The sequence below is a fragment of the Coenobita brevimanus genome, chromosome 79 (assembly GCF_032717465.1).
Source record: "Coenobita brevimanus isolate Jiangsu-jjx chromosome 79, ASM3271746v2, whole genome shotgun sequence".
Taxonomy (NCBI): Eukaryota; Metazoa; Arthropoda; class Malacostraca; order Decapoda; family Coenobitidae; genus Coenobita; species Coenobita brevimanus.
Genome location: NC_137032.1, coordinates 4,036,040 through 4,063,516, shown reverse-complemented (window position 1 = coordinate 4,063,516; position 27,477 = coordinate 4,036,040). Strand labels below are relative to the sequence as shown.

Genomic DNA, 27,477 nt, shown 5'->3' with positions numbered 1-27,477 from the left:
AATATGAAGTGATAAAGTGAGAAACAGAAAAAAGCCAAAAAGGAGAAACAAGAGCAAAATGAAGAAAGGAAAGATGTCAGAATGTGAGGATGGAGTTCTAATAGGAAAAAAAATGGGGAAAATAAAGATAAAAAAAGAAATGAAGAGCTACAAAGACTGAAGAGAAGGGTGAAGGAAGGATGGAAATATATAAGCATGTATAATGGCGAACACATAAATACTGATTCACCTCATAACGATAAATATTGATAGTGAACGATGATCTTTGAAACTCAGGATTACAGACCTAGGAGGTATGTTTTGTTTTAGAATGTTATGTACGTTTCAGAATTACTGGGCTAAAAATTGGAGCGATATTCTTCTCAGTAGCCTTGTAGAACGTGAGAATGAAAAGTACCAGGAAAAGGAAAAAATACTCAATATGGATCGAAAACAGGGGTGTAATAGGGACTGCAAAATATACGAGAAAGACAATAGAAAATAAAAACGGAAAATTCGTACAGAGATGAAGGGAAAATATATAACTGATTGAAAAATGAAAAAAGAATTAGAAGTCAAAGAAAGGGGATGAAAAAAAAAATTTAGGAAATAGAAAAGGAAAGAGTGAAAAACTGGGCGAAAAAAAGGAATAGGAAAGAGAAGAGGGCTGACGAAATGAGAGATTGTATATACGAAATGAAAGAGGAAAATATATGAAACAACAAACTCAAAATATCTATAAGAGTGGATGGCAGGGATAAAAGAAAGATTGGAAAATGTGAAAAAAAGAAAATGACAATTAAAAAATCAGATAACTTTACAAAAATGGAAGGCAAAGTGATTTATCTCCATCAGATAGATTATTTTTTACTTCGTATTATTTCTAACTTTGCCCAGACGATTTTATACCAATTAGGGGATTTTAAGGCTTGGAGGGGTTTGCCATAGCCTTCATTAGCCCCTTGAGAGAGAGAGAGAGAGAGAGAGAGAGAGAGAGAGAGAGAGAGAGAGAGAGAGAGAAACAGTGACTGGAGGTGAGGGGAAGAGGAATTAACTCACTCATAGGCCAGTATTCTTGTCGGCTAAGAAGGCTTCCTACCACCTCTTCCTTAGCGATTTATTTTTGGATTCGGCTGGTTATCCTTTTGCAGGTTATCTGTGCAGAGTGTGGAAGCATCAGAAGGATTTATGTAACACAGGCGAGGACAGCATCAGAAGGATTTATGTAACACAGGCGAGGACAGCATCAGAAGGATTTATGTAACACAGGCGAGGACAGCATCAGAAGGATTTATGTAACACAGGCGAGGACAGCATCAGGAGGATTTATGTAACACAGGCGAGGACAGCGTTCTCTGTCCACGCATCCTTAAGGTGCAATAAGCTACATCAGTCGCTTAGGAAAAGATGTTACGGAGCTTCCTTACTGATGGAGAATACAACTAAGACCAGATGATTTTATTCAGCTGAGTGTGAACAACAACAACAACAATAATAATAATAATAATAATAATAATAATAATAATAATGATGATGATGATGATGATGATGATGATGATGATGATGATGATGATGATGATAATAGAACTTGTAGTATTGGTATCAATATTAGTAGGCTATTGGTAGTAGTAGTAGTAGTTGTAGCAGTAGTAGTAACAGTACAGTAGTAGCGAGAGCCTGAGAGTGTGGATACCGGTCTCATTACCCTTTTTATAATCGAGACAACTCTAGCTTACTATTCCATCTAACAACAGACCATTATTTTCTGCATATGAGTAACAGGAACATAGAAGCCCTTGAATTCGGAAAGTAACTATAAAACTGAATAATATCGCTGGGTGGTAACAATAGCATAAAAGTCATTGTACTGAGGGGTGAAACAATAGCAACTGCCTGTGTGTGCAAATTTTGGGAGTGTCTGTCCCCGAGAAAACCAATATCTTTTATTTTTATTTCCTCTACTACTTTTTGAAGCTTTTAACCGCGTCTCTCTCTCTCTCTCTCTCTCTCTCTCTCTCTCTCTCTCTCTCTGTCTCTCTCTCTCTCTCTCTCAACTTCCCGATATTAAGGCGAGCTTGGTATTGCCTTCTCTAAAGTTTCACACACACACACACACACACACACACACACACACACACACACACACACACACACACACACACACACACACACAGATGATTTTTTCCGTCCTCTGAACCATAGGGGGACAGTGGTAAAAGAAGACAAGTAAAAAATTGTTCAATAAAATGCCCCCCCCAAAAAAAAATAACTTGAATATGGAGGAAACTGAATGAAAGAAAGAGAAAAAGTAAGGGAGAGAGAGAGAGAGAGAGAGAGAGAGAGAGAGAGAGAGGAAAATGAAAAAGTTGAAGAGAAAAAAGCGAGGGAAGAATACAGTGTTGATGAAGGGTGTGGAAATGAAGAGAAAAAACGGAAGGAAAAGTGGAGGGATGGAAGGAGGGAGGCAGGAAAGGAGAGAAAACTGTGAATGTGTGTGTGTGTGTGTGTGTGTGTGTGTGTGTGTGTGTGTGTGTGTGTGCAGTTGTTGTGGGTAAGGGAGTGTCAGAGCGAGGTAATATAGGAACCAGGGGACTGCATTGTGACGAGGCTGGATTGTGTGTGACTCTCATGAGACTCACTTGCTTGGGATGTGACGTGCAGAGGAAGGAGAGGAGACAGGACGGGAGGGAGAGAAGTAGGTAGGTAGGGTGGGGAGGGAGGGATGGAGAAAGGACGGGAGGGAAGGAGACAGTAGGGAGGGAGAATAGTGTGTAGGTAAGGAGAGGGAGGGAAGGAGTCAGGAGGGGAGGGAGGGAACGAGACAGGAGGGCAGGGAGTAGCTAGGTAGGGAAGGGAGGGCGGGAAGGAAACAGGAAGGCAGGGATAGAAGTAGGTAGGTAGGTAGGGAGGGAGGGAAAGAGACAGGAAGGCAGGGAGAGAAGTAGGTGCGGTAGGTATGAAGGAGGGGAGGGAAGGAGAAAGGACGGGAGGGATAGATGTAGGTAGGTAGGTTGGGAGGAAGAGGAGGGAAGAAGGCAAGAGGGGTAGGTAGTTGGGTTGGGAAGGGCACAGAAGGGGTAGGTATGTAGGTAGGTAGGAAGGAAATGGAGAGGAGACAGAAGGTAGGTAGGTAGGGAGAGAAGGAGCAGGAAGTGAGGTAGGAAGGTAGGGAAGTGGGAAAGGGAAGGATGAGAACAGGGAAGTTGGGATGAAGGAGGGAGAGGGAAGGGGAGAGGACAGGTAAGTAAGGATGGAGGAGATGGAGGGAAGGAAGTAGGCAGGGAGGAAAGGTAAGTAGGTAGGGGAGGAAATTAAGGCAGGTAGGCAGTAGAGGAAAGGGAGGGACAGACAGATGAGAGGAAGGGAGAAGGAAAGGGAGAGGAGAAGCCACGTAGGTAAGGAGGAAGGAGACGGAGGAAATGGGTAAGACAGGTACGCAAGAGAGAGAGAGAGAGAGAGAGAGAGAGAGAGAGAGGAGATCCAGTATTATCGGTTATGGGTGAAGGATGAGTTAGTGTATTGGGAAGGGGAAGCCAGCTGACAAATTGAGGCAGGAGACTCATTCTGACTGGCTATGCGGAGACCGGCATTCTGAGTGGCATGGGAGACTTACGACCATATTCTGAGTGACATGGGAGACTTACGACCGCATTCTGAGTGACATGGGAGACTTACGACCATATTCTGAGTGACATGGGAGACTTACGACCGCATTCTGAGTGACATGGGAGACTTACGATCACATTCTGAGTGGCATGGGAGACTTACGATCACATTCTGAGTGGCATGGGAGATTACGACCATATTTTGAGTGACATGGGAGGCTTACGACCATATTTTGAGTGCCCTAGGAAGCTTCGTTACACCTCCTCAGTAGCGATTTATTTTTCGTATTGCAGTCAACATTTTCTTCTATCTTTTTTGCATAGCTTAAATGTCGATATATTTTTCATCAGTAACACACAAGAGACAGTAGATATAATGTGCAAGATAAAGCGCTTAAGGAAAATTGTTGCGAAATCCCGAAAGCCACCTGCAGTACGATTATTATAATGCGTAAAAAAATTGTTGTGATGATTCTTGACACTCTTTCTGCCCGAGATATACCCTAAAGCAAAATGGCAAGACGTCAACAGAATAAATTGCAAAGTAGATTTTCCTTAGCCACACTTGTTACCTTGAGCACCAGACAGGGTGGTTCGTAAAGAGGCCTTCACCAAAAACTCACTGGTGGTCATTTGTGTGTTGTGGGGACGGCTCAGTCTGCTGGTATGGGTGTTGGTGTGGCAGTGGAGGTGGGAAATGAATAAAGAATGCAGGATGGACTTTGATAGCGGCTCAGTCTGCTGGTATGGGTGTTGGTGTGGCAGTGGGGGTGGGAAATAAATAAAGAATGCAGGATGGACTTTGATAGCGGCTCAGTCTGCTGGTATGGGTGTTGGTGTGGCAGTGGGGGTGGGAAATGAATAAAGAATGCAGGATGGACTTTGATAGCGGCTCAGTCTGCTGGTGTGGGTGTTGGTGTAGCAGTGGGAGTGGGAAATGAATAAAGAATGCAGGATGGTCATTTATAGCGGCTCAGTCTGCTGGTGTGGGTGTTGGTGTGGCAGTGGGGGTGGGAAATGAATAAAGAATGCAGGATGGACTTTGATAGCGGCTCAGTCTGCTGGTGTGGGTGTTGGTGTGGCAGTGGGGGTGGGAAATGAGTAAAGGATGCAGGATGGACTTTGATAACGCTGACTGAGCCGTCCCTGCGACACAATAGCGCCTCGCGAAATGGAAAGATGTCTCACTTCTCTCATTTATAATTTTCATTCGCTTATAAACTTCTCACCTATACATTTCATTCACTTACACATTTCATTCACTTATACATTTCATTCACGCGTACAATTCAGTCACTTATACTTTTCATTCACTTATACAACTCAGTCTCTTATACTTTTCTCTCACTTATACTTTTCATCCACACAACCTATTTTATTATAATTTATTTGTTTACTTACTTATTATTTATACATTTCTTTATTATTTGCTTTCTTGTCTCCCGCTGGTCAGTCACTCTTCTTTTCCCATCATTCTGTGTGTGTGTGTGTGTGTGTGTGTGTGTGTGTGTGTGTGTGTGTGTGTGTGTGTGTGTGTGTGTGTGTGTGTGTGTGTACTCCTGTCATCTCCCCGGCAGACTGTTTGCCGATATTCTGATACAGGGATTTTTACCTGTATTAGACCCGAGAGAGAGAGAGAGAGAGAGAGAGAGAGAGAGAGAGAGAGAGAAATTTGGTGGAGATGAAGGAAGAAGGATCATCACAGTGTTCTAAGTAAGTTTAAGAAATTCGTAACACTTCTTTCCTAGCTATTTATTCTACACGTAAAACCTTCACATCTTCGTCTGTGCCGATATTTAAACGAAATAAATAACAAATGAGCGAATGTTGATGTGTAAAGATAAATCACTAAGGGGGAGATGCAACGAGGTTCCTTATACCACTTAAATTCTACTCAGATTCCGAATTCGTGTCCTGGGGTAAACACCTCATCCTTATCGATTTATTTCCTAATTTTGCTCCGTTACTATATTCTTGTGTGTTATTCATGCAATCTACCTCGTCATTTAAAAGATATAAGAAGAAGAAAAAAAGGATATTAAAATGTAGTTTAGAAAATAAATCGCTAAAGAAGAGATGCTATGGAGCCTCCTTAACCTGCGAGGATACGGACCCTGATCGCTCACAGATGAACTACGAGTCGATCACCGTCACTGTAAACACTATAGTCGGTTTGTTTTCATCTGAGAGAATTATATCACTCATCTCCTTGGTTACTAGTCAGATTTATCCTCCAGTCTGACCTCATTTGGCCATTAACGGAGCTGAAATGGGTTAGGGATCTTTGCTTGACGATAATAAACATTGTAATACAATCTAGTGAAGGTGCTTGAGGGGTGAGCGAAGTGAATTTTGGCTGAACGAATTGCTCATGTTTGGTTCAAAAGGGAAATTACAGTTTCATGTTCCTTGTACCTGTGAATCAAATCTTGCATGTCCTTTAGCAGTACAGTTGTCCTTGCTTTTATTTCTGCCCCAAGCGTGTCTTTTATATTTAAGGACAATAATTCAACTTATGGCATTTCAAGTCCGACTCCTAGATTTTCTATCTATCTATCTATAGTCCGACGCCCTAATCCCGCAAAGGGTGGCCGCAGACAAAACGCCTCCAAGTCGCTCTGTCACCCACCATTTGACTACCCTCCCCCCAACTCACCCCCCCATCCCTCATATACCTCTCAACTCCATCCCTCCACCTCATCCTCGGTCTACCTCTCCCTCTCCCTCCCTCCACCTCACCTACATACACCCTTTTAGTCAGTCTTTCATTCTCCATTCTCTTCACATGTCCAAACCACCTCAGTGTATTTCTCCTAATCTTCTCAACCACATCCACATCCACCCCACAGCGTTCCTTCACTTCTTCATTCGTCAACCTGTCCCTCCACGTCACTCCACATGCTCCTCTCAAGTAACTCATTTCCACTGCTCTCACTCTTGACTAGTTCCCCTCTTGCAAGGTCCATGCCTCGCTTCCATACGTCAGGGTAGGGATCACAATACTATCATGCAGTGACTTCTTAACTTCCATACTCACCTCCCTATTTCTCATCACTACTTTCAGTGTACCAACAACCTTCCTTCCCTGCTGTACCCTTTCATGCACTTCATCCCCCAAAGTTCCATCCTTACTCATCACACTACCCAAGTACTTGAATGCACTCACATTCTCCATATCCTCACCATCCAACCTCATTGCACACTCTGTGACTTCATTCCTCTCAAACACCATAACTTTACTTTTGTTTACATTAACTTTCAGATTCCTCCTCCTACACACTGTCCCAAATTCATTCACCAAACCTTGCAACTCCCATTCGTCTTTACTCAACAGTACTGTATCATCAGCAAACAGCAATACAGGAAGCTTCCAAATCTCACCCTCATTCATTAGAGCCACCCCCACATCCACTGCCCTACCCTGCACCTCCGTTACAACCCCATCCATGTATATATTAAACAGCCATGGAGACATCACACAACCCTGTTTCAGTCCCACATTGAGATCAAAGAACTCACTCAGCTCACCATCCACTCGCACCGTAACCCTAGCTCCCTCGTACATACTCTTCACAGCACTCAACAATTTTCCCTCCACTCCATATATTCTTAATACCTTCCACATACCTTGCCTATCTATTCTGTCATAAGCTTTCTCCAAGTCCATGAAGGCAGCATACACTTTCCTTCCCTTCTCTAGATACTTCTCCACTAAACATCTTAGAACAAATATCTGATCTACACACCCTTTTCTCTTCCTAAATCCCCCTTGTTCTTCTCCAACTAGCTCCTCTGTCATATGCCTAACCCTATCAATGAGTATTCTACCATATATTTTACCAGTCACACTAAGTAGGCAAATACCCCTATGGTTACCACATACTTCTCTCTCTCTCTCCTTTTCCTTTGTATAAAGGAACAATTATACCTGATTTCCAGTCCTCTGGAACCCTTTCCTCTTCCCAAGCCAATCTACACAACTTCCATATCCACTCCACAACAATCTCACCCCCATACCTAAGCATTTCACCACACACTCCATCAATTCCTGGGGCCTTTCCCAACTTAATATTCTTCATCGCTTCCACTACTTCCGCCCTACTGATCTCTTCCTCCCTCCTCTCATCTCTTCTTCTCCCAGCCATTCCCCAACCACTTATACTCGCACTGCTTTCACTCTCCACATTCAACAAATCCTCAAAGTGCTCCTTCCATCTCCTCAGTTTCTCTCTCTTCTCCACCAACAGTCTATTATTCCCATCTTTCACTCCCCTACTATTTCCCCTTTCACACTGCCTTACTTTCTTTACCTCCTTCCAAAACAATTTCTTACTCTCCCTCCATTTCACACTCAGATTCCTCCCAAACTCCTCATCCACTTTCTTTTTACTCTCCTTCACCATTCTCTTAACCTCCCTTCTCCTGCTCACATATACCTCTCTCTTCTCTCTCTCATCTTCTCCCCTACCTCTACTCGCTAACCATTCACTATATGCCTTCTTCTTTTGTTCCACAGCTCGTTTCACCTCATCATTCCACCATGCTGTCCCTTGCACACTCTTGCATCTCCTCCTCACTCCACAAACCGCCTCACACGCTGCGCCTATCTCTTCCGTGAATATCTTACATACGTCTTCCACCCCTTCCATCTGCCCTAGCTCATACCTTCCCAATCTTTCTTCCACTATGCTCTTATACTCTGTCATTTTCTCACTATCTTGCAATTTCTCCACTCTTCTCACAGGAGTTGCTTCCTCCTGTCTTCCCCTTCGTCTCCTCAACCACTTTCTTTGCAGCTCTACCTTGGCCATCACTAAGTGATGGTCCGAGACTCCATTCCCCCACCCTCTCCACACTCTTGCATCCAACACTTGTCTTCTCATTCGCTCATCCACACACACGTAGTCTATCATTGCCTTTCGTTCAACAAGTTCACCATCCATCCTCCTCATTACTCTCCATGTATACCGGTGGATCATCTTATGCCGAAAGTAGGTGTTGGCTATTGCCAACCCCTTACAAGCACAGATGTCCACCAAAGCACTTCCATTCCCATCTACGTCAACTGGCACACCCCACTGACCAACCACTCCATCCACTCGCACATTCCCAACTTTGCCATTCATGTCTCCAATCAACAGCACTCTCTCGCTCCTCTCAAACTTGTCCATACACGCTTCTACACTCGCCCAAAACTCATCTTTCACTCTTGCCACTCGATCCTCTGTCGGGGCATACACACATACAATCGCCCACGCTTGTATACCTACTTTCATCCTCACCCATACAATCCTTGCACCCACTGTTCCATACTCTCTTATATTCTTCCACTTCTTGCTTATCATCAGACATACTCCCTCTCTTGCTCTCTCATTTTCATTGACTCCCGCACATATACCTAAACCATATTCCCATTCTCTCACCCTTTCACCTTTGCCATTTAGTTTCAGTCAGTCCACATATATCCACTTTTGCATCCTCAAGTACCTGAACAATCTCTCTCTCTTTCACTTCATCATTCACTCCTCTCATATTCCACGTTCCCACCCTAAGAATGTCCTTTGTCCGTTCCTTAGTCGTCAACGTATGGTCCGTCCGGGTCCGAGGCGCTTTGTTCGCTTTTTTAGTTAGTTTTTTTTACGGGGTGGGGCACTAACTCACTACCAACCCTTTTAGTCGCCTTGTACGACAAGCAGGGATACTGGGGGAGTATTCTTGAAACCCCCCTACCCCCAGGACACTTGTGGTCTGGTGTGTGTGTGTGTGTGTGTGTGTGTGTGTGTGTGTGTGTGTGTGTGTGTGTGTGTGTGTGTGTGTTATTTAGCTTGTTTTTCCTTCAGCTCATCTTCCATAAAAAAGTTAATCTTCAGTAATCCTTTCATAGCCACAAAAACACCAGTTATTCAATTTTTGCCGACGTCAAACGATTTTATTTACCTGAGCCTTGTTTTAGAGCTAGGTGACTTGCTTCACCTTGACGTCATCACTTGGGCGATGTGCGATATTCTTGTCCCAGCGATGTCCAGATACAGAGAGACGTCATTAGCCACCAGGTAGGATGGCGCCACCTGGGTCGTCACCTGAGCGACTTGCCTCCCAGACATAAATGTAAAGAAGAACGGCTGATACAAACACCATGGAAGGGTGATGTGATGTAGAATGAGGTGAACAGCTTGGTGAATATGTGACGATCCTCCTTACTGGTATGTTTATGTATTAATTAATGAGGAAACAGTAAATAAAGTCGTCTGAAATTTTGTACCTCCCTCCATCGACGTCTTTTTCAAGAGATCAGCTGATAATGCTGTCCCTGGGAGCATCATCTGAGTATCAAATCGATCCGGATAATTAAAATATCTCTGAAGCGCGGCTCAGTACTGCATATGAATCACTGGAACTTGAGGATTAACCTAGTGAGAAAAAGGGATTACGTGTAGATTAACTCAGTACCAATTACTTAGGGCGTAGGAAGAGGGATTAAATATTATATGTAAGGTGGATTAAGTACAAGTGTGAGGTGCGTATGGTACTTCCCAGGATCTTATCATCCCGTCCCCTCCCCCTCTCTCTTCTCTCTCTCTCTCTCTCTCTCTCTCTCTCTCTCTCACATTGTTTTTTCACTTTTTCCTTCACTCATATTCTCTCTCTCTCTCTCTCTCTCTCTCTCTCTCTCTCTCTCTCTCTCTCTCTCTCTCTCTCTCTCTCTCACACACATTGTTTTCACTTTTTCCTTCACTCGTTATATTCTCTCTCTCTCTCTCTCTCTCTCTCTCTCAAGCATCCCACATACCCACATTACGGTAATAAATCTTCATAAACCCAGACGCACCCAACATTCACTTCGAGTCCGCCTTTATTTTTCTATTTATTTTTATCTTGCTACCGCCAGACGATTTTATTGAATGTGGTAAGGAGCTCTTGTGCCTGGCGATAATTTCTGAAACAGGACGATAATTTCTGAAACATCCCTTTATCCTCGCTGACTGCACTCTATAATGTTGTATGCAGGCGAAGCATACCTAATAATCGCAGGTGTTTCATAAAGTTTCGTCAAATATTATGACTGATCAAAGTAATCATGGGACGTTTCATAAAGTTTCGTCTAATTATGGCTGATCAAAGTAATCATGGGGCGTTTCATAAAGTTTCGTCAAATATAATTATGTATCTACACCTTTCAAAACTGTTTTAGTAATGCAGATGTATGAAACTTTTTGCTTCATTGCGTGATATCCATTGACGCCTGTGTAATCATTTTTGTTGTCACCATCCACTCAATCGATGTAGTGCTACCGTCAAGCCACAGTACACTCAGTGACACGTCAGAGGGTTCCTAGGTAGCAGGAAACTATTTGTGACGCTGGGTGGTAACCATATGATCAGCAAATAGACGCCTGGTGGTGTAGTGGTCTGAGGCACTCCAAGTCAGCTGCACCCATACATATAAGTAAAAATCCGAGGAGTGGCTGGGATTTACTACCTACCCAATGCTGCTCATGGTGTAGTCACTGGTCACACTTGTCTGAAACGTTTGGAGTGAGTAACCTATCCCCGAGATCATTTGTGCCTGATGGGGCAAGAAAGGATATGCAAATGGATGAATGATTACCGCCAGACGATTTTATTCATCTTCGTCAGTTCCTCCGGTCGTGAAGGGGCTGAGAAATTCTTGCTCGAATCGTCTACTTCTCATTGAATCATCCAAACCAAGGACATCGATTTCATTTCTTGTATTTCCAGATGATTTTATTAAGCATCGAAGTTACATCTTTCAGCCCAAAGTCAGTGTTATTTTCATCTTGCTATTTCCTGAGTTTTATTAAGCGTCAGATACACTATTTAAACTGGAGGGGTTAGGTAAAGCCTTCATTAATCGCCTTACTAATAGAGAATTCCCGTAAGCTGAATAAAATCGTCTGGAGGTAGCAGGAATAAGCTATAAAATACACGTCATCGCACCGAAGGGGTTAAATTCACCTAATGTAATCCTCTGCCTCCTAAGCCTTTCCAATCGCTGTAATGTGGGTGGAAATATATATATCCTTTTTTGTTTTTTTTCTCCACACTCGTAAAAACTTGCACTAACCTTTATATCCGTCCTTATCTAATAAAGGTTTTACTGTGATTAAATGGATTGGAGTAAAGGGATGGGTGGATCCGACACACACACACACACACACACACACACGCACCGAGCAAAACCTGCCTCCACTTGCAATCTCGTTCGCGCAAGTGTAAATGCAGAATTTGATGTCTTCTTGGCCTACTCCTTTGAAAGTTATTGATATCGCTTATGATAAAATAAATAAATAAATATAAACCCTTGCTCGTGGTTGAAAATTCCATGCATTTGTTTTTCCTCGTATTGTACTGAAGGTTTTGAGACGAGGATTTTTTTTGGATTTTATTTTGAAGGAGAAATAAAAAAAAAAAAGTATATTTCATAGATTTATAAAAAATTTGCCTTTGTATTAATAAAATATTTTTGCTTGAAGCTCTTATGCAAATTTGATATCTTGCTCATTTTCCTCCCCCAGTTTTTCTGAATAATAATGAAGCCGATCTCGTCGTGAAGATAAAAAACTGCGAAAACGATGCTATAATAAAAATAATAATAATAATTAAAAAAAAAATAGCGCTCAAGGCGAATAGAAGAACGAAAAAGATTGCTTATTTCCTTCAATCCTGACATGTTTTTTTTTTTTTTCCTTATTAATTTTTGCTATTTCTGGACGATTTTATTCAGCTTTCGGGAGACCTTTTTTTTAGGGAAGGGGTTAATGAAGGCTATTTCTGACCCCACTAGTTCGAAAGTCTCCTCTAATTGGAATGAGATCGCTCTGATGGTGGGAAGAAGTGATGATGATGATGATGATGATGATAATAATAATAATGATAAGACTAATAATAATAATGGTGATGATCAAGGTGATGGTGATGGCAATAATAATAATAATAATAATAATAATAATAATAATAATAGGTATAATAATAATAATAATAATAATAATAATAATAATAATAATAATTAATAATAATAATAATAATTTTATTATAATCCTAATAAAATAGTCACCATATTGAAAGGGTTAATTACTAGTCCAGAGTACCACAGTCCTTTTCATATGTGGATTAAGCCCTTACATCCTGCTTGGCTTTATTTACCTTACTGCAACTAATTCCACATGAATTTTATTGAACTTAAAGACGTCTAGTAGTGAATGCATTACTGATGGCTTTGTCAAACTCGTATTTCGAAAAACATCTTAGCTGAATGAAATCGTCTGGAGGAAACAAGAATGAGTAATAGAATAAATTACCTGATTCAAGGCGTTAAGGAGAGAAGACTTTGTTTGTGCAGAAATAAAACTCTAATTGCTGATGGGGTTAGGAAGGCCAGACGTTTCTGAAGCTTGATAAATCTAGACGGTTTCATTCAGTTTAATGGAGACTTTTTCAACCAGGGAATTACATACAGCCTTATCTAACCCCTTCACATCTAGAAATTCTCCTTTCCTAGAGCCTAAATAAAAATAGAGGAAAACTCAAACGCAAATAAGAGAAAAAAAAAAATCACAGCATCAAAAGATTAGTGGGGTGATTGGAAATTGATATAACCTCTCTAGTTCCAGATCTGTATTAAATTATTCGCTATGTCCCTTCGTCTGAGTGTAGCCAGAATTTATTTGTAAAAAATCCCTCTGCTCGGGAACTGGGAGATGCATTTACCGAACGGGGAAGCTAAAAGGCAGGGCTTCTTATTTACAGCTCCACGTGAATTTTGAGAACTAACCAGCTTTGTCAGATGTCATGAATTCCATAAAAACGCAGTGACATCTTTATTTACAGATATAGGTTGGATGTTGGTCAGTGTCCCGCAGCCCCGCAAGAGAACGTCGCCCTAGACACACAGCAAGTTTTCCTCCCCGAACTAATGGTGAGTATGACAACTTTTTCCTGGCGGCTGGAAGTGGCTGGTCTTTCTTTTCCTGGTGAGGGAGATCATTATATTGCTTGCTGGTTGTGACTGGTCGAGTGATAGATAGATAAATAGGTAGACAGATAGAGAGATATATAGATAGATGGTAGATTCACACATGTCTATATTCGGCCCTCTGCGAGGCTCCGGACCATGCTCCTGGAGGGAGAGTGATAGCCACAGTTTAAATCTTCCCTATAAGGCTAAGTACTAAAGGAGAAAGAGTGTCTGTGGAAAGAGTAATGTATGTGAAAGTGTGTGTGTGTGTGTGTGTGTGTGTGTGTGTGTGTGTGTGTGTGTGTTGGGGTATGGGGAGCTGCATTATTTTTATTTTTATATGCATGGAAGAAGGAACCAAAGGTCAGAAGCCCGCTAGATTGTTCCTTCCAAGAAAATATTAAAAACAGTATGGAAGAATGTCTGTGCATAGAGGAGTGTTGGCAGTATTGTGTGTTGGTAGTGTAGTAGGGTATATTGGTGACATCATCGTCTTGTGTCTAGGTGTACTCGTGTCTCTCTGGGTAGGATAGTCTTAAGATGGCTATGTCTGGTGGGGGTTTATAATGGTAATTGGTTGAAGGTTTGGGATGGTAATGGTGGTTATGTGTTTATGTGTGTGTTTGCGTTGTGTAATGTTGTTTTGGGATTAACAAGCACATGAAGAAACATACTACCAGCACCTACTTTAAATGTCCGCCACGGCTGAGGTTTGAACCCAGGGTCGGGGCTCACCCATTGCCAGACAAACACGCACAATATAACACTGTCACTCTGATAGGCCCTTTTAGATTTTCCCATTCCAGCAGCACCACATTATCAGCCAGTGCCACTCGCTCTCACTCGCTCACTCTTCCACTCGCTCACTCTCACTCGCTCACCTTCTCACTCACCCACTCTCACTCGTTCAGCTCTTACTCGCTCTCTTACTCTCTCACACAGGTACCCTCACCACATTGTCCTCTTACTTCAGCGACAGCATCCGGCTCGCCAACATTTTCGGCTTGTCCCGATGTCACCCTGTTTCTGTTTAAGCTAGATCGTTCAGCATTTCTCTCTCTCTCTCTCTCTCTCTCTCTCTCTCTCTCCCTCCAATTCCCACGATGTTAGTTTAGTTTCCAAATGTCATTCGCTCCCTCCCACGCAGTACCGTCCCCCCCACCTCTCTCTCTCTCTCTCTCTCTCTCTCTCTCTCTCTCTCTCTCTCTCTCTCTCTCTCTCTCTCTCTCTCTCTCTCTCTCTCTCTCTCTCTCTCTCACCCAATATACCTCCGGCCCTCACATCTTACACCAATGTCTTTTATACTGCTTGGCTGACGACCCTGTGTCCCAACGCTGTTCCTGTCCACGTCCCCCATGCTATTGCTTATGTTCCTTCGTTATCGCTTCCACCTTTATTGCTTTATCGCTTCCTCCTTTATTGCCTATCGTCGGTTTTTGTTTATCGTGGCGTGGTTCCGACCGGCTCTGCTGCCTGGTTAGGGGTCATGAGTTTATTTGCTTTTGTTTGGCTTCGTTACCGCCGCCAACGAAGCTGGACGAAGGTTTTGCATGCACTCGTCTGTTTGTGTATTAGATATTCGAAAAAGTTATGGTCGGCCTTCAGTGAAATTTGACGGATAGGTGGCCAGTGTGGTAAGGATGAACTGATTAAATTTTGAGGTGAATCTATGGATAAATCATACATTCATTGGCGTTCGTGGAGAATTGCACTGTTTTAGACTGTGTAGCAGGACTGCCTAAGACCGAAGACTTAATTCAGTGAGACCGTAAAAGTATTCGTCCCACAGAAAAGATGAATTACAGCAGTAAATCATAAGCTTTATTGGCGTTGGCGATAGAATTCTCTCTCTAAGTGCTATCTGGTTGGTTTGACCATGGTGTGTGTGTGTGTGTGTGTGTGTGTGTGTGTGTGTGTGTGTGTGTGTGTGTGTGTGTGTGTGTGTGTGTGTGTGTGTGTGTTTTATGTCTGTCCACTGTCAGGATATCTTCTAGGAAACCAAAATTGCCTGTGTCAGCCAGAATAAAGCACCTCAGTCTTTCGCCTAATTTTGAGAGGATTAATGGAGATATTGTTTACCTTTTAAGACCTAGGACTTCTCTAAGTTGAATAAAATCGTCTGGTGGCATCCTAAATATAATAAATCATCCTAAATCCAATAAATCAATAAAATAAATAAAATAAATCCACAGCAGAGATAGTATTGAAGGTTTTCTGTATTATTATTTAAAGAAAAGGAAGAGTTCGGTTCGTATGTGAGTGTAATATTTTGGGAGAGAGAGAGAGAGAGAGAGAGAGAGAGAGAGAGAGTCAACAAATGTCTGAGAAAACAAGCAAGCAGACAAACAAAGGAGGTCAAGACTCAGACAACATAATATTGAAGCGGTAAACAAAAAATGTGTGTGTGTGTGTGTGTGTGTGTGTGTGAGAGAGAGAGAGAGAGAGAGAGAGAGAGAGGGGGGGGGGAGTAACACAGTAAAAAAGAATCGAAAAAAGGAAGAAAAGAGGGAAAAAGAGAAGGAAAAATACGAGAGAGAGAGAGAGAGAGAGAGAGAGAGAGAGAGAGAGAGAGAGAGAGAGAGAGAGAGAGAGGCTTAGCACAATTTTAAAAAACTGGGAAAAGGAAAAAGGGGGAAAAAAGAGACGGAAAAATACCCAAGGCAACCCCCATATAGCAAAGCAAGGGAAATACAACTTTAATATCCACATCATGAAAGCCCTGAATATGCAAATGACAGTCGAAAAAGATGGTAATATCTTTAATATAGTGGCCACAAGGTTAGGGACGGTGGTGGTGTGGTGTGGTGTGGTGGTGGTGTGGTGTGGTGGTGGTGGTGTGGTGATGGTGTTGTGTGTTAGTGTTGGTGGTGTGGTGGTGGTGTGGTGTGGTGTGGTGCGGTGTGGTGGTGGTGTGTTGGTGGTGGTGTGGTGTGGTGGTGGTGATGGTGTTGTGTGTTAGTGGTGGTGTGGTGGTAGTGATCGTGGTGGTAGGGATGATGAAAGGGTTGTGGTGCTGGTGTGAGGGTGTGTGTTGGTAGTTTGGGTGTGGTGTTATGGTGGCATGAGATGGTGATTAAGGCCACAGAGGTTAGGGACGATGGTGGTGATGTGGTATGGTGTGGTGATGGTGGTTGTGGTGGGGAATGGTGTTGAAAATGGAGATGATGGTGGTGATGTGGTTTGTGTGTGGTTGTGGTGTGTGGTGGTTGCTTTGGTGATTGTGTAAAATAGTTATGATGGTAGTAATAATGGTACTTTGCGATGAGATGATAATGGTGGTGATGGTGTGGAATGGTTGTGGTGGTGATGGTAGTGGTGTTGGTAGTTGTATTAGTGGTGGTTGCGGAATCTGGGTGTGGTGGTGGTTATGGTGAACACTGGAAGATGGAGAAGGTGAAGAGATGGATGTGGTAGTGTGCGAGGCTGCTTGTGATGTGTGGTGATTGTGTTGGTGATGGTGATGAGTGTTGTGGTGCTGGTGTGGGATGGTGGTGTAGTGTTGGGGGTGACATAGGAGATAATGATCGTGTGGTTTGATTTATTACCCTTATCAATCAGTCTCGCACGACCATCATCATCATCATCATCATCATCATCATCCCCACCATTACAGGAAATGAAAGTCGGTGAAGACTGGAAATGAAAGACAGCCAAGAAACGAAGCAGAAAAATAGAAGATGAAAAGAAAATTGTAAAAATTGAGTGAAAGACGTAAATAATTAAAACAAAAGAAAGTAGGGGATAAGAAAGAGAGATAAAGCTAAGAAGATAAGACTGGCTTAAGAAAAAAGTAACTGCGTAGAAATTATAAAAAAAAACAGTAGAGAACGAAAAGTTAAAACAAAATGGTATGGAAGAAGGAGGAGGAGGACATAAAAAGGAAAATTTAGAAAAATGAGACAGGCAAAAGAAATAAGAGGAGATGCACAAGAAACACATGACAAGAAGGAGGGGGAAGAAGACGGAAATAAGCGAAGACAAATGGGAAGGAAGAAAGTGATAAAAAAGACGATAAAAAAGCAAAGTATGACTGACCAAAAAATATAAAGAAGTAAGAGGAAAAAAGAGGAAAAAAAAAGAACAGTAAAATCATGAGCACAGGGAGAAACAAAAATGGCAAGGAAGAAGAGATGGTAACAAAGAATAAGAGAAAAAATTAGCAGAGTAAAAGGAGAAATGAGACAAGTAAATAAATAAAGAAGCAGGAAGAACCAAGAACCTGAAGCAGTAAAGAAAAAATAAAGAGTGGTGCGCACGAATGGCGAGAAATTAAACAGAGCAAAATCTCGCGAAAAGTCTGACAGTTCGAGCAACGGCGGGAATGAATGAGAAAAGCCGAGACTAAGTGAGACCCAATTCGCCCTTGTTTTTCCCAAGTTTTCCTGCACCACGCCTCTTCCTCCACGCCTGTTGGTCCAGTCACAGCAGCAGTTCTTAGGCATTTTAGGTTCTGTACCCCTTCATCACTACAGAGAGAAGAGAGAAGTATGCTTATGCGTAACTACAGTGTGTGTGTGTGTGTGTGTGTGTGTGTGTGTGTGTGTGTGTGTGTGTGTGTGTGTGTGTGTGTGTGTGTGTGTGTGTGTGTGTGTTATTGGAGAGAGACTTGTACAGAAGGCCTACATCTATGCACATTCAGGGATAAAATTTAGTCTGCTACTCCACTGCGTCTGCTTCATAAATAAAGTAGGTTATTCACTTTCCTACCTAACACATAATATTAAAAAAAAAAAAAATATATGAGCAAAGCATATCTAGCCTTTCTCAGCTCTGGTATATTAATCAGTAAAGCGAGTAGGTGGAATATTGATCTAATTTTTACCCTAGTCGGTACAGCTGTTGACAAAAGTGTGTGAGCGGTGGGTGATGGTGCAGAAGTGACCAATTCGCCTAACAGATGGCTCTAAGGTATGTAAGCCTTCACCACCCCCCCTCCCATGGCAACCTCTCCCCTCTCTTGCATTTTACTCTTCAGCTTCTCTTTATGTTTTGTCTTCTGCTCTCTCTCTTTCTCTCTCTCTCTCTCTCTCTCTAATAAACCATCAACATAGCTCATCTCTTACCTTGCCCCAATCCACCATTCGCCAACCCACCCACAAAGTTCACTCCCCCACCCACCTACCTATTCACCCACCTACTCTGCCGTCTCAAATGCCTTTCCACCAAGCCACCCACCTACCCACCCACCCCGGCCACGCACCCACTACACCCACCTACAAAATCCTTCACCCTACAAACCCAGCCACCCCGTCCACCCACAGACACTTCCTCACGCAGCAACCCACCCACCCTATCCATTCACTCACCCACTAACCTTTCCCACTCCCTCACCCACTCACCCTGCCCACCCTCTCATTCACCCACTCACACTCCCCACCCTCTCACTCACACACTCTCCAACCCCACCCACGCACTGTCTGCCCTGCCCACCCACCCTATTCACCCACCCACCTATTCCACACACTCCTGTACAAGTCATGGTTGCGTGGAATTCGATGGGTCTTAGCTGTGAGGTTGGTACTGAGTCTCCTTGGTTACTAGAGTCAATTTTTCTTCATGTGACGGAACTAGGGTACTGGCCTTTGGTTCCTTCTTTCTTGCATAAAAAATAAACTCCCAAAACTTGAATACTGAGTCGTAGCTGGAAAATATTCGATGAAGCATAAGAACTTTATTCCCTGTATCTGAATACCTGACTCCTTACATTTGGAGGCGAAATAAAAACTAAATGTACTGGTATCCTTATTTTCTTTATTGTATTAAAAAAAAGTGACCTTATATATGCGGAAATGATATCAGTATTTTAGAGTCAATGAAGAAGTTATATCAGTGAAGGAAATTTATCTGAAAAAATGGAAAAGGAAATTATATTAAAGTATATGATTTTAAAGTCCTGAGTACGGTACCATGCTTTAATTTTTTCTTTTTCTCCTTTTTTTTTTTTTTTGCCCACGAAACATTTTCATTTAGCTTTGGGGAGGTCTTTTGTTGCCTCAACACACACACACACACACACACACACACACACACACACACACACACACACACACACACACACACACACACACACACACACACACACACACCTTATTGCAGGTTAGTTCCGGTATCAAAAATTGTTGAGAAAAAGAATGAAGCATAACTTACCTCGTAGAAGTAATAAGAGTCCCCCCAGGCAGGAGCTAGTGCTGGTGTTGGCGTGGTGGTGTAGGTGGTATGGCTGGCAGTGGTGGTGGTGTTGGGGTGGAATGCTGAAGTGGTATAGTTGGTGGTGGTGTTGGTGCTGTTGTGTTGACGTATGTGGTGGTGTTGTGGCTGGATGTAGTGAGTATGGTATGGTTGCTGATGATGGTGTAGGTCTTGGTGTTGTAGGTGGATGTGGTTTGGTTGGTATAGATGGTAGTGGTGTCAGTGGTGGTGCTGGGGTGGTACTAGTGGTGGTACAGGTGGTAGTCAGAATCGTAATGGTGTTATTATTAGTGGAGATCTATTTGTAGAACTGGAGATGATCTTGTGGTGGTGTTTGTGGTGGAAGTGTTGGTGTTGTAAGTGGTGGAAGTGTTGGTGTTGTAAGTGGTGGAAGTGTTAGTGAGGGGTGGAAGTGTTGGTGCTGTAAGTGGTGGAAGTGTTAAGGTTGTAAGTGGTGGAAGTGCTGGTGTTGTAAGTGGTGGAAGTGCTGGTGTTGTAAGTGGTGGAAGTGCTGGTGTTGTAAGTGGTGGAAGTGTTAGTGTTGTAAGTGGTGGAAGTGTCAGTGTTGTAAGTGGTGGAAGTGTTGGTGTTGTAAGTGGTGGAAGTGTCAGTGTTGTAAGTGGTGGAAGTGGTGGTGTTGTAAGTGGTGGAAGTGCTAGTGTTTTAAGTGATGATGGTGAAACAATGGAATGAAGAAAGCCTGAAAGCACCTGGGCATAGACTTGTCATTCAGAAGTTAAATGTCTGCTTTGAACACTTAAAACGGAGAAATATGAAGCATGACAAGAAATCTGAGCAAAATTTACAATAATAATATCATGATGAAGGTCAATTCACCACATTTTCTGCTCACTCTCTCATCCTATCCCTAGTGAAAAAAAAGTCATTGCTAGTTTTCTTTCTTTCTTTTCTTTCTTTCTTTCTTTCTTTATTTTTTTGGTTAAACTGCACACGGAACATCATCATTGTTAATTCTTCTCTCATGCAGTCTTACGAATCTCAAAGGACTTCGTGTGGGGTGAGGTCTTGGCTACGTCTCCTCTTTAGCCAGATTAATGATTAGATGCTGAGCAGGTGATACAGCTTGGCCAGGTGCATAAGGAGAGTAGCAAAGAGGATTACGTAAGGCTGGGGTCTGTTTGCAAGCCTCTGTCGAAGGGTAGGTGGTATTGTGGTTGTGCTGTTGGAGTGGTGTGGGTGTGGTGCTGGTGTGGTGTCAGGGGATGATGATGTTAGCAGGATTAAGGTGTAAGTTGGCGTTAAGACAGACCACCACCACACCCACCTCTAAGTACCCACCACCTCTCTCTCTCTCTCTCTCTCTCTCTCTCTCTCTCTCTCTCTCTCTCTCTCACACACACACACACACACACACACATATATATATATATATACCCCACCATAACAAAAAACAATTGATTAGTGATTAGGAACTATAACTTACCTCATAGAAGTAGTAAGAATCTCCCGGGCCGAAGCTGGAGGTGGTGTTAGTGGTGGTGTAGCTGTTGTTGGCAGTGGTGTAGGTGGTGTAGTTGGTGCAGGTGGTGTTGGCAGGGTCCAGGTGCAGGGTGTTGTCAGGGCAGTCCACCCCTAAGTTCACCACCACCATGCCAACCTCACCCTCGCCGTGATCCAGGGAAAGGGTTGACACAGTCCCGCCCGTGTCGGCCATATTTGACCCCTTGACTACGAATGACTTAATTTTCGGTAGCACGTCACGAGTTTATTCCCTGTAGTACAGTTGTTTTTCTTTTTATGTTTTTTGTACCACGAGACAAACCTACTTAGCCTCCATTTTCTTCCATCAATACCGTAATCTTAATTCTGGTACCGCGGAGCAATTTTCTTCCTTCTCAGTTTCTCCACTAAAGTATAATGATCTTAATATTTGGCACAGTTAGACAAATTCACTTAGTTTCCATTTTCACCCTTCAGTTCGATGGTCTAAATTCTTGATAGAAAGTGGCGATTATACTGTCTTCATTTGTTCTATCAGTGTAATGCCTTTAATTTTCCACACCAGTTTATTATCGTGCTTAGTCTAGATTTACCTCCTTCATTTAGATTTTTTTAAATTTCTGGTATCACTTGGCGGCTTTACTAAGTTTCCATGAACTTTTTTAATACTCTCCTTTCACATTTGTTTTCTGGTGTGCATTAGTCCCAGTTTACGATATTATTTTACGTTCGTTTTAGCATTTACTTGGTATGCTTCAGTCACTGTTTACAATAATATTTTAAGTTTATTCTTCTACGTGGCAATTTCACCATCTCAAGTAACCTGTTCAGTAAGGTGTGTTTCTGGTTTTATTCCATGTACCTGCTATCGGTTTTTCTCAGTCCAATTTAACCCCTCAAACAATAGCATCTTAATTCACTCTGATAACCCCCTGGCGGTTTTTACTCCCCTTCGCCTCTCTTATTGAAGACGTAACAGTGTCTTTTACCCAGTCAGTACGATGATTTTTTATTCATTATTCTTTTGTTGATTTTATTTGGCCGGACCTCTAGCAGCTAAGACATTTGGAACACTCCCCATTAACTTTATTCTTGTTCACGATTAGTTTTTTTTTTTTTCTGTTACTCCAAAATTGGTCTGCTCCGCTTCAGACAGACCATTAAAGTAAAGATGTCCAAAATTATCTCCATCAGGCCCATACGATTGATGAGATCCTATATTTTTTCATCTTGGTTTCCTTAGATGACTTTTATGTAACAGAAAAGGGAATAATTTTCGTGTAGTGAAGGGATTAGTAATATGGTTAGTTGCTGGACTTCTAGATACTTCCTTTAACCCTTTTTTGGCAGACTTTATACTTTATTAATTTAAGATTTAGCAATAAACACGTGATTATATGTCAGGTGTGATTTCTTATAGTCTGATGGTTGGAAACATTATTTGTCCATTTTATTGACGTTAGCTTTCTTAATGATTTAAGTGTGGCAGCTGAGAGGGAATTTTATCTATGTTGCTGAAGTTTTGATTTCGTTTTCTAAAGTAATAAATATACACTGCACCTTCGAGATCATGGTTAAGGTCTTTCTGATTTAATGTTACAAATCTGTTTACTTAATATCTTCATGTCTCTATTCACCTACGTCTTTCCTCTTTATATTCTTTCTGTTTATACAAATATATGTCTACATTCTTTATTGTCGTGGTTATTAATTTTTTTTTTTAATTCAAATTTTTTTTTTTGTGGGGTGTTTTATTACTGTCATTGTTTTCTCTAATAATAATCTTATGTTGTTTTTAATGCGCTATATACTGTACGATTATTTATTTTCTTGTTTCTTATATGTGCACCGGTACTCACTTTCCTTTATTATTATGTGTGTATCACTGTTCACGTCTCTCTCTCTCTCTCTCTCTCTCTCTCTCTCTCTCTCTCTCTCTCTCTCTCTCTCTCTCTCTCTCACTATTTATTTTATTCACTCAGTACTGTAACACATTATTAATAAATTACAATGTATCACTATAGTTGGTCTACACAAAACTCCCTCATCTTTTAATTTCTGTATTAGACATGTTCAAGTGGAATTTATTTTAAGATTTATTTTGATTTTGAAAGCGATACTCATTTCTATTGCTTTATTTAATTAATTTTCCTGTTAATATTGTAGACATCTTGTACTATCAATGCATCAGAATTTTTTTATGGAAGTCCAGGAAAATTTTAAATAATTTGGCTATTGTTATACTCGTAATTTTTTGGTGCTTTTCTTGGTTAATTTTAAGTAGTTAAGCTTTAGGTATATTTTCTGATTTTCTAACGCTGTTCAAGGTAACTTTCATCAATTAGGCTTCAGGTATAACTTTCTAATGCTGTTTCAAGGCAATTCTCATCATTTGACTCTTAGGCATATCTTTCTAATGCTGTTTCAACGTAATTTAGTGTAGTTAGGCTGAGGTATAATTTGCTAATACTGTTCTGGGGTAATTTTGAGTAATTAGGCTTTAGCTTCTTCAGTAAGTTGTAATGTAGGTAACTTTTTCACGATCTTTGCACACACTTATGTATTATATTCGATCTAACACCGGATACCTTATTTATTTATTTATTTTGCTAAGAGAAATTTTATCCTAGAAGCCAAAAGGTTAAAATTACATTAACCCCCCTGTGCTGCTTTGGACACATGTACTGCACGTATTTATGCACGAAGAACAAAGATTTTGTCGATGCTAGAAAATTTATTGCAGTTACTTCAGTTTGGGATTATTATTATTATTATTATTATTACATTTCTTCCTATTATGCTCTTTCCTTTTTTTCTCCTCTTCGTTTCTTATTTTTCTCCTTCGGGTCTTCTTGTATCTCAACTTCACTTTTCTTACCCTTTCTTTCCCTCCATTCTTGCACTTCCCTCTCTTTCTCCTCTTCCTCCTTGCCTTTCTCCTCCTCCTCCTCCTTCTCTGTCACTGTCTTTTCTCGTCCTTTCTCTCTAGTGTTTACCTCTCCCTCCTCTTTGTTGCACTTTTTCCTCCCCCTCCTCCTCCCCCTCCTCCTCCTCTTTCCCTCTCTTCTCCTCTCCTTCGCTTTTGTGTCTCTCACTCCCTCTTCTTTTTCCTCTTCGCTAAACAGTCAAGGAGTAAAAATAAGAAGAGACATTTTCACGATTGGCTAGAAGAGAAGGACAGGACGCGGAGGGATGGAGGGAAGGGAGGAAAGGACGGGAGGAAAGATGGAAGGGAGTGTGAAGGAAACGTTGACCTTTTCTCAACCTTTAGGCGAACTTGAGGGAGATCTGAAGGAGAAAAGAGAGAAATATTAGAATATTAATCGAAACTACTGTCATCATCATCATCAACATTGTCGTCATCATCATCATCGTCATCATATCGTCATCATCATCATCAACATCATCGTCATCATCATCATCGTCATCACATCGTCATCATCATCATCGTCATCATCATCGTCATCATCGTCGTCATCATCATCTTTATCATCATCCTTTATCATCACCACCACCATCATCATCATCATCATCATCAACCCATCCTCTTACCACTAATAAATGAGAAGAGATTGTTCCAGAAATTGGACTCATTATCTGGTGAATTAAATCATTAACCATTAACAAGAATAACATACTTAAATTACCTTGACCATAATTAGAGTTAATGGGGAGAATATTTACAGTCAGGCTCCTATCACACACACACACACACACACACACACACACACACACACACACACACACACACACACACAACACACAAAACATGACTATAAAAGAGTTAAGGGATATATATGTGTGTGAGTATGTATGTATGTATGTGTGTATGTATGTATGTGTGTATGTATGTATGTGTGTGTGTATGGATGTGTGTGTATGAATGTATGTATGTATGTATGTATTTTTGCTCTTCATTAAGTAGACTTCAAACACCCAGTACATAAAAGATTTTTTTTTTTTAATTCATCCTCAGACCGGATTAAATGAGGAAATATCCTTCTAAAGAGATTTATTTGAGACTCTCTCTCTCTCTCTCTCTCTCTCTCTCTCTCTCTCTCTCTCTCTCTCTCTCTCTCTCTCTCTCTCTCTCTCTCTCTCTCTCTCTCTCTCTCTCTCTCTCTCTCTCTCTCTCAGACTGATGAACGTTGCCTGTAGGTAGGTAATAAAAGAAATTACAGTATTGTAGTAGTTTATGTGGAGTTACCCTACCTCTTCGCTATACAATATCCATCAAATATATATATATATATATTCATTGCCAGACGCCATGTATCCCAGACGGGGTGGCCAAGGGCTTAGAGTTAATTGTTTTACAGGGAAGGGCACTAATCCTCCACCAACCCCACTTTACACGTAGGGATGCCAACAGCATCTGGTGTTCCCAGGCGGTCACCCATCCAAGTACTAACCAGACCCAACGTTGCTTAACTTCGCTGATCGGACGGGAAGCGGTGTACTCAACGTGGTATCACATAAAAATACTGAGCTCAAGCAATAGTAAATTGACCAGAATATAAATGATGAGGTGAAAGAGAGAGAGATTGTCCAGGTGCTTGTGGGTGCGAAAGTGGATGCATGTGGAATAACTGAAACAAAATGGAGGGGAGAAAGTGTGAGAGAATGGGAGTATGGATGGGGTATATGTGCAGGAGTAGGTGAGAATGAGAGGGCAAAGGAAGGAGTATGTATAGTTGTGAGTAAAAGATGGAAGGGGAGCATAAGACAGTATGGATCTTTTGGGTCAAGGATTGTGTGGGTAAAGTTGAAAGTTGGAATACAAATGTGGGCGATTGTGTGTGTGTATGCACCAACGCAAGATCGTGCTAGAAGAGTGAGAGAAGAGTTCTGGACAAGTGTGGAAGTGTGCATGGAAAAGTTTGGAAGGAATGAGAGAGTGTTTTTGATTGGTGATATGAATGGTAAAGTTGGGAATGTGAAGGTGGATGGAATAGTTGGTGAGTGGGGTGTGCCTGCTGAGATAGATGAGAATGGGAGTGCGTTAGTGGACATTTGTGCTGGGAGGGGGTTGGTGATAGCCAATACCCTCTTCAGGCATAAAATGATCCACAGGTATCCATGGCGAGTGATGAGAAGGGTGGGTGGTGAACTGAATGAAAGGAAGGCAATGATTGATTATGTGTGTGTGGATGAAAGGATGCGAAGATGTGTAAAGGATGCAAGAGTGTATAGAGGATGGGGGAGTGGACTTTCTGACCACTACTTGGTGGTGGCCAGAATCAGAATGCAAGTAAGATGGAGGAATAGAAGAAGGGAAAGACAAGAGGAAGGAGTAGTTGCAAGGAGAGTGGAAAGGTTACAAGAGGATGAGAAAAAGGCAGAGTATAAGAGAGAAGTGGAGGAACGATTGGGCAAATATGAATTGGAGCAGATGGGAGACGTGGAAGGTGTGTGTAAGATATTTAGAGAAGAAATAAGTGCAGCATGTGATGTGGTGTGTGGAAGGAAGAGAAGACGGAGGGGGGTGCAAGGAACAGCGTGGTGGACTGAAGAGGTGAAACAGGCTGTGGCACAAAAGAAGAAAGCATACAATGAATGGATGAGAAATAGGGGCGTGGAAGAAGTTGAGAGGCGGAAGAGAGAGTTATATGTGGAAAGAAAGAGAGAGGTGAAAAGATTAGTAAGAGAGAGTAAGAAGGGAGTGGATGAGGAATTTGGAAGGAATCTGAGTGAAAAGTGGAGTGACTGTAAGAAAATGTTCTAGACAGAAGTGAAAAGAGTAAGACAGGGTGGAAGTGAAGTTAGCAGGGGAGTGAAAGATAAAAATGGTAGATTACTAGTGGAGAAGGGAGAATATATATATATATATATATATATATATATATATAGAGAGAGAGAGAGAGAGAGAGAGAGAGAGAGAGAGAGAGAGAGAGAGAGAGAGAGAGAGAGAGAGGGGCGTCATTAAGTGAAGGAACAGAAGAAAATTGTCTAGGCAAATCTAGTGTGAATCTGAAAAAAAAAAAGCGAGATAATTAAGAAGGACTTTCCATCCCATTTACCTCCAAGTATCCCTCACCAGTAGGTTCAGTAGATGGTAGGGTCTCGGTGGTTCAGTGCTGCATGCCAGGATTAGTATCTGGTACCGTTTCCCGCAGCCACCCCTGCTCCACATTTATAGGCAGGCTTCAGGTTTGGGGCGATGTGGAGGACTGTGATTATATATATTTGATTGGGTGGAGCACTTTATAGGGGACATATTAAGGATTCTAGATAGTTGAGAAATGACTGAATAACGTTTCTGGATGT

At 41.8% G+C, this 27,477-nt stretch overlaps 1 protein-coding gene and 1 pseudogene across 1 annotated transcript in view; both read right to left on the bottom strand.

Moving 5' to 3' along the window:
• The window catches only part of LOC145408973 (cardioacceleratory peptide receptor-like), an 83,416-nt gene extending 62,053 nt beyond the window's left edge, over positions 1 to 21,363 (bottom strand). Inside the window, exon 1 of the mRNA XM_080279549.1 lies at positions 21,194 to 21,363. Coding sequence (XP_080135675.1) covers positions 21,194 to 21,361 — 168 coding nt within the window. The 5' untranslated portion in view covers positions 21,362 to 21,363. The remainder of the gene's footprint in view (positions 1 to 21,193) is intronic.
• A 4,210-nt stretch (positions 21,364 to 25,573) lies between these two features.
• LOC145409149 (5S ribosomal RNA) lies at positions 25,574 to 25,691 on the bottom strand (annotated as a pseudogene).
• Between the last annotated feature and the right edge of the window lie 1,786 nt (positions 25,692 to 27,477).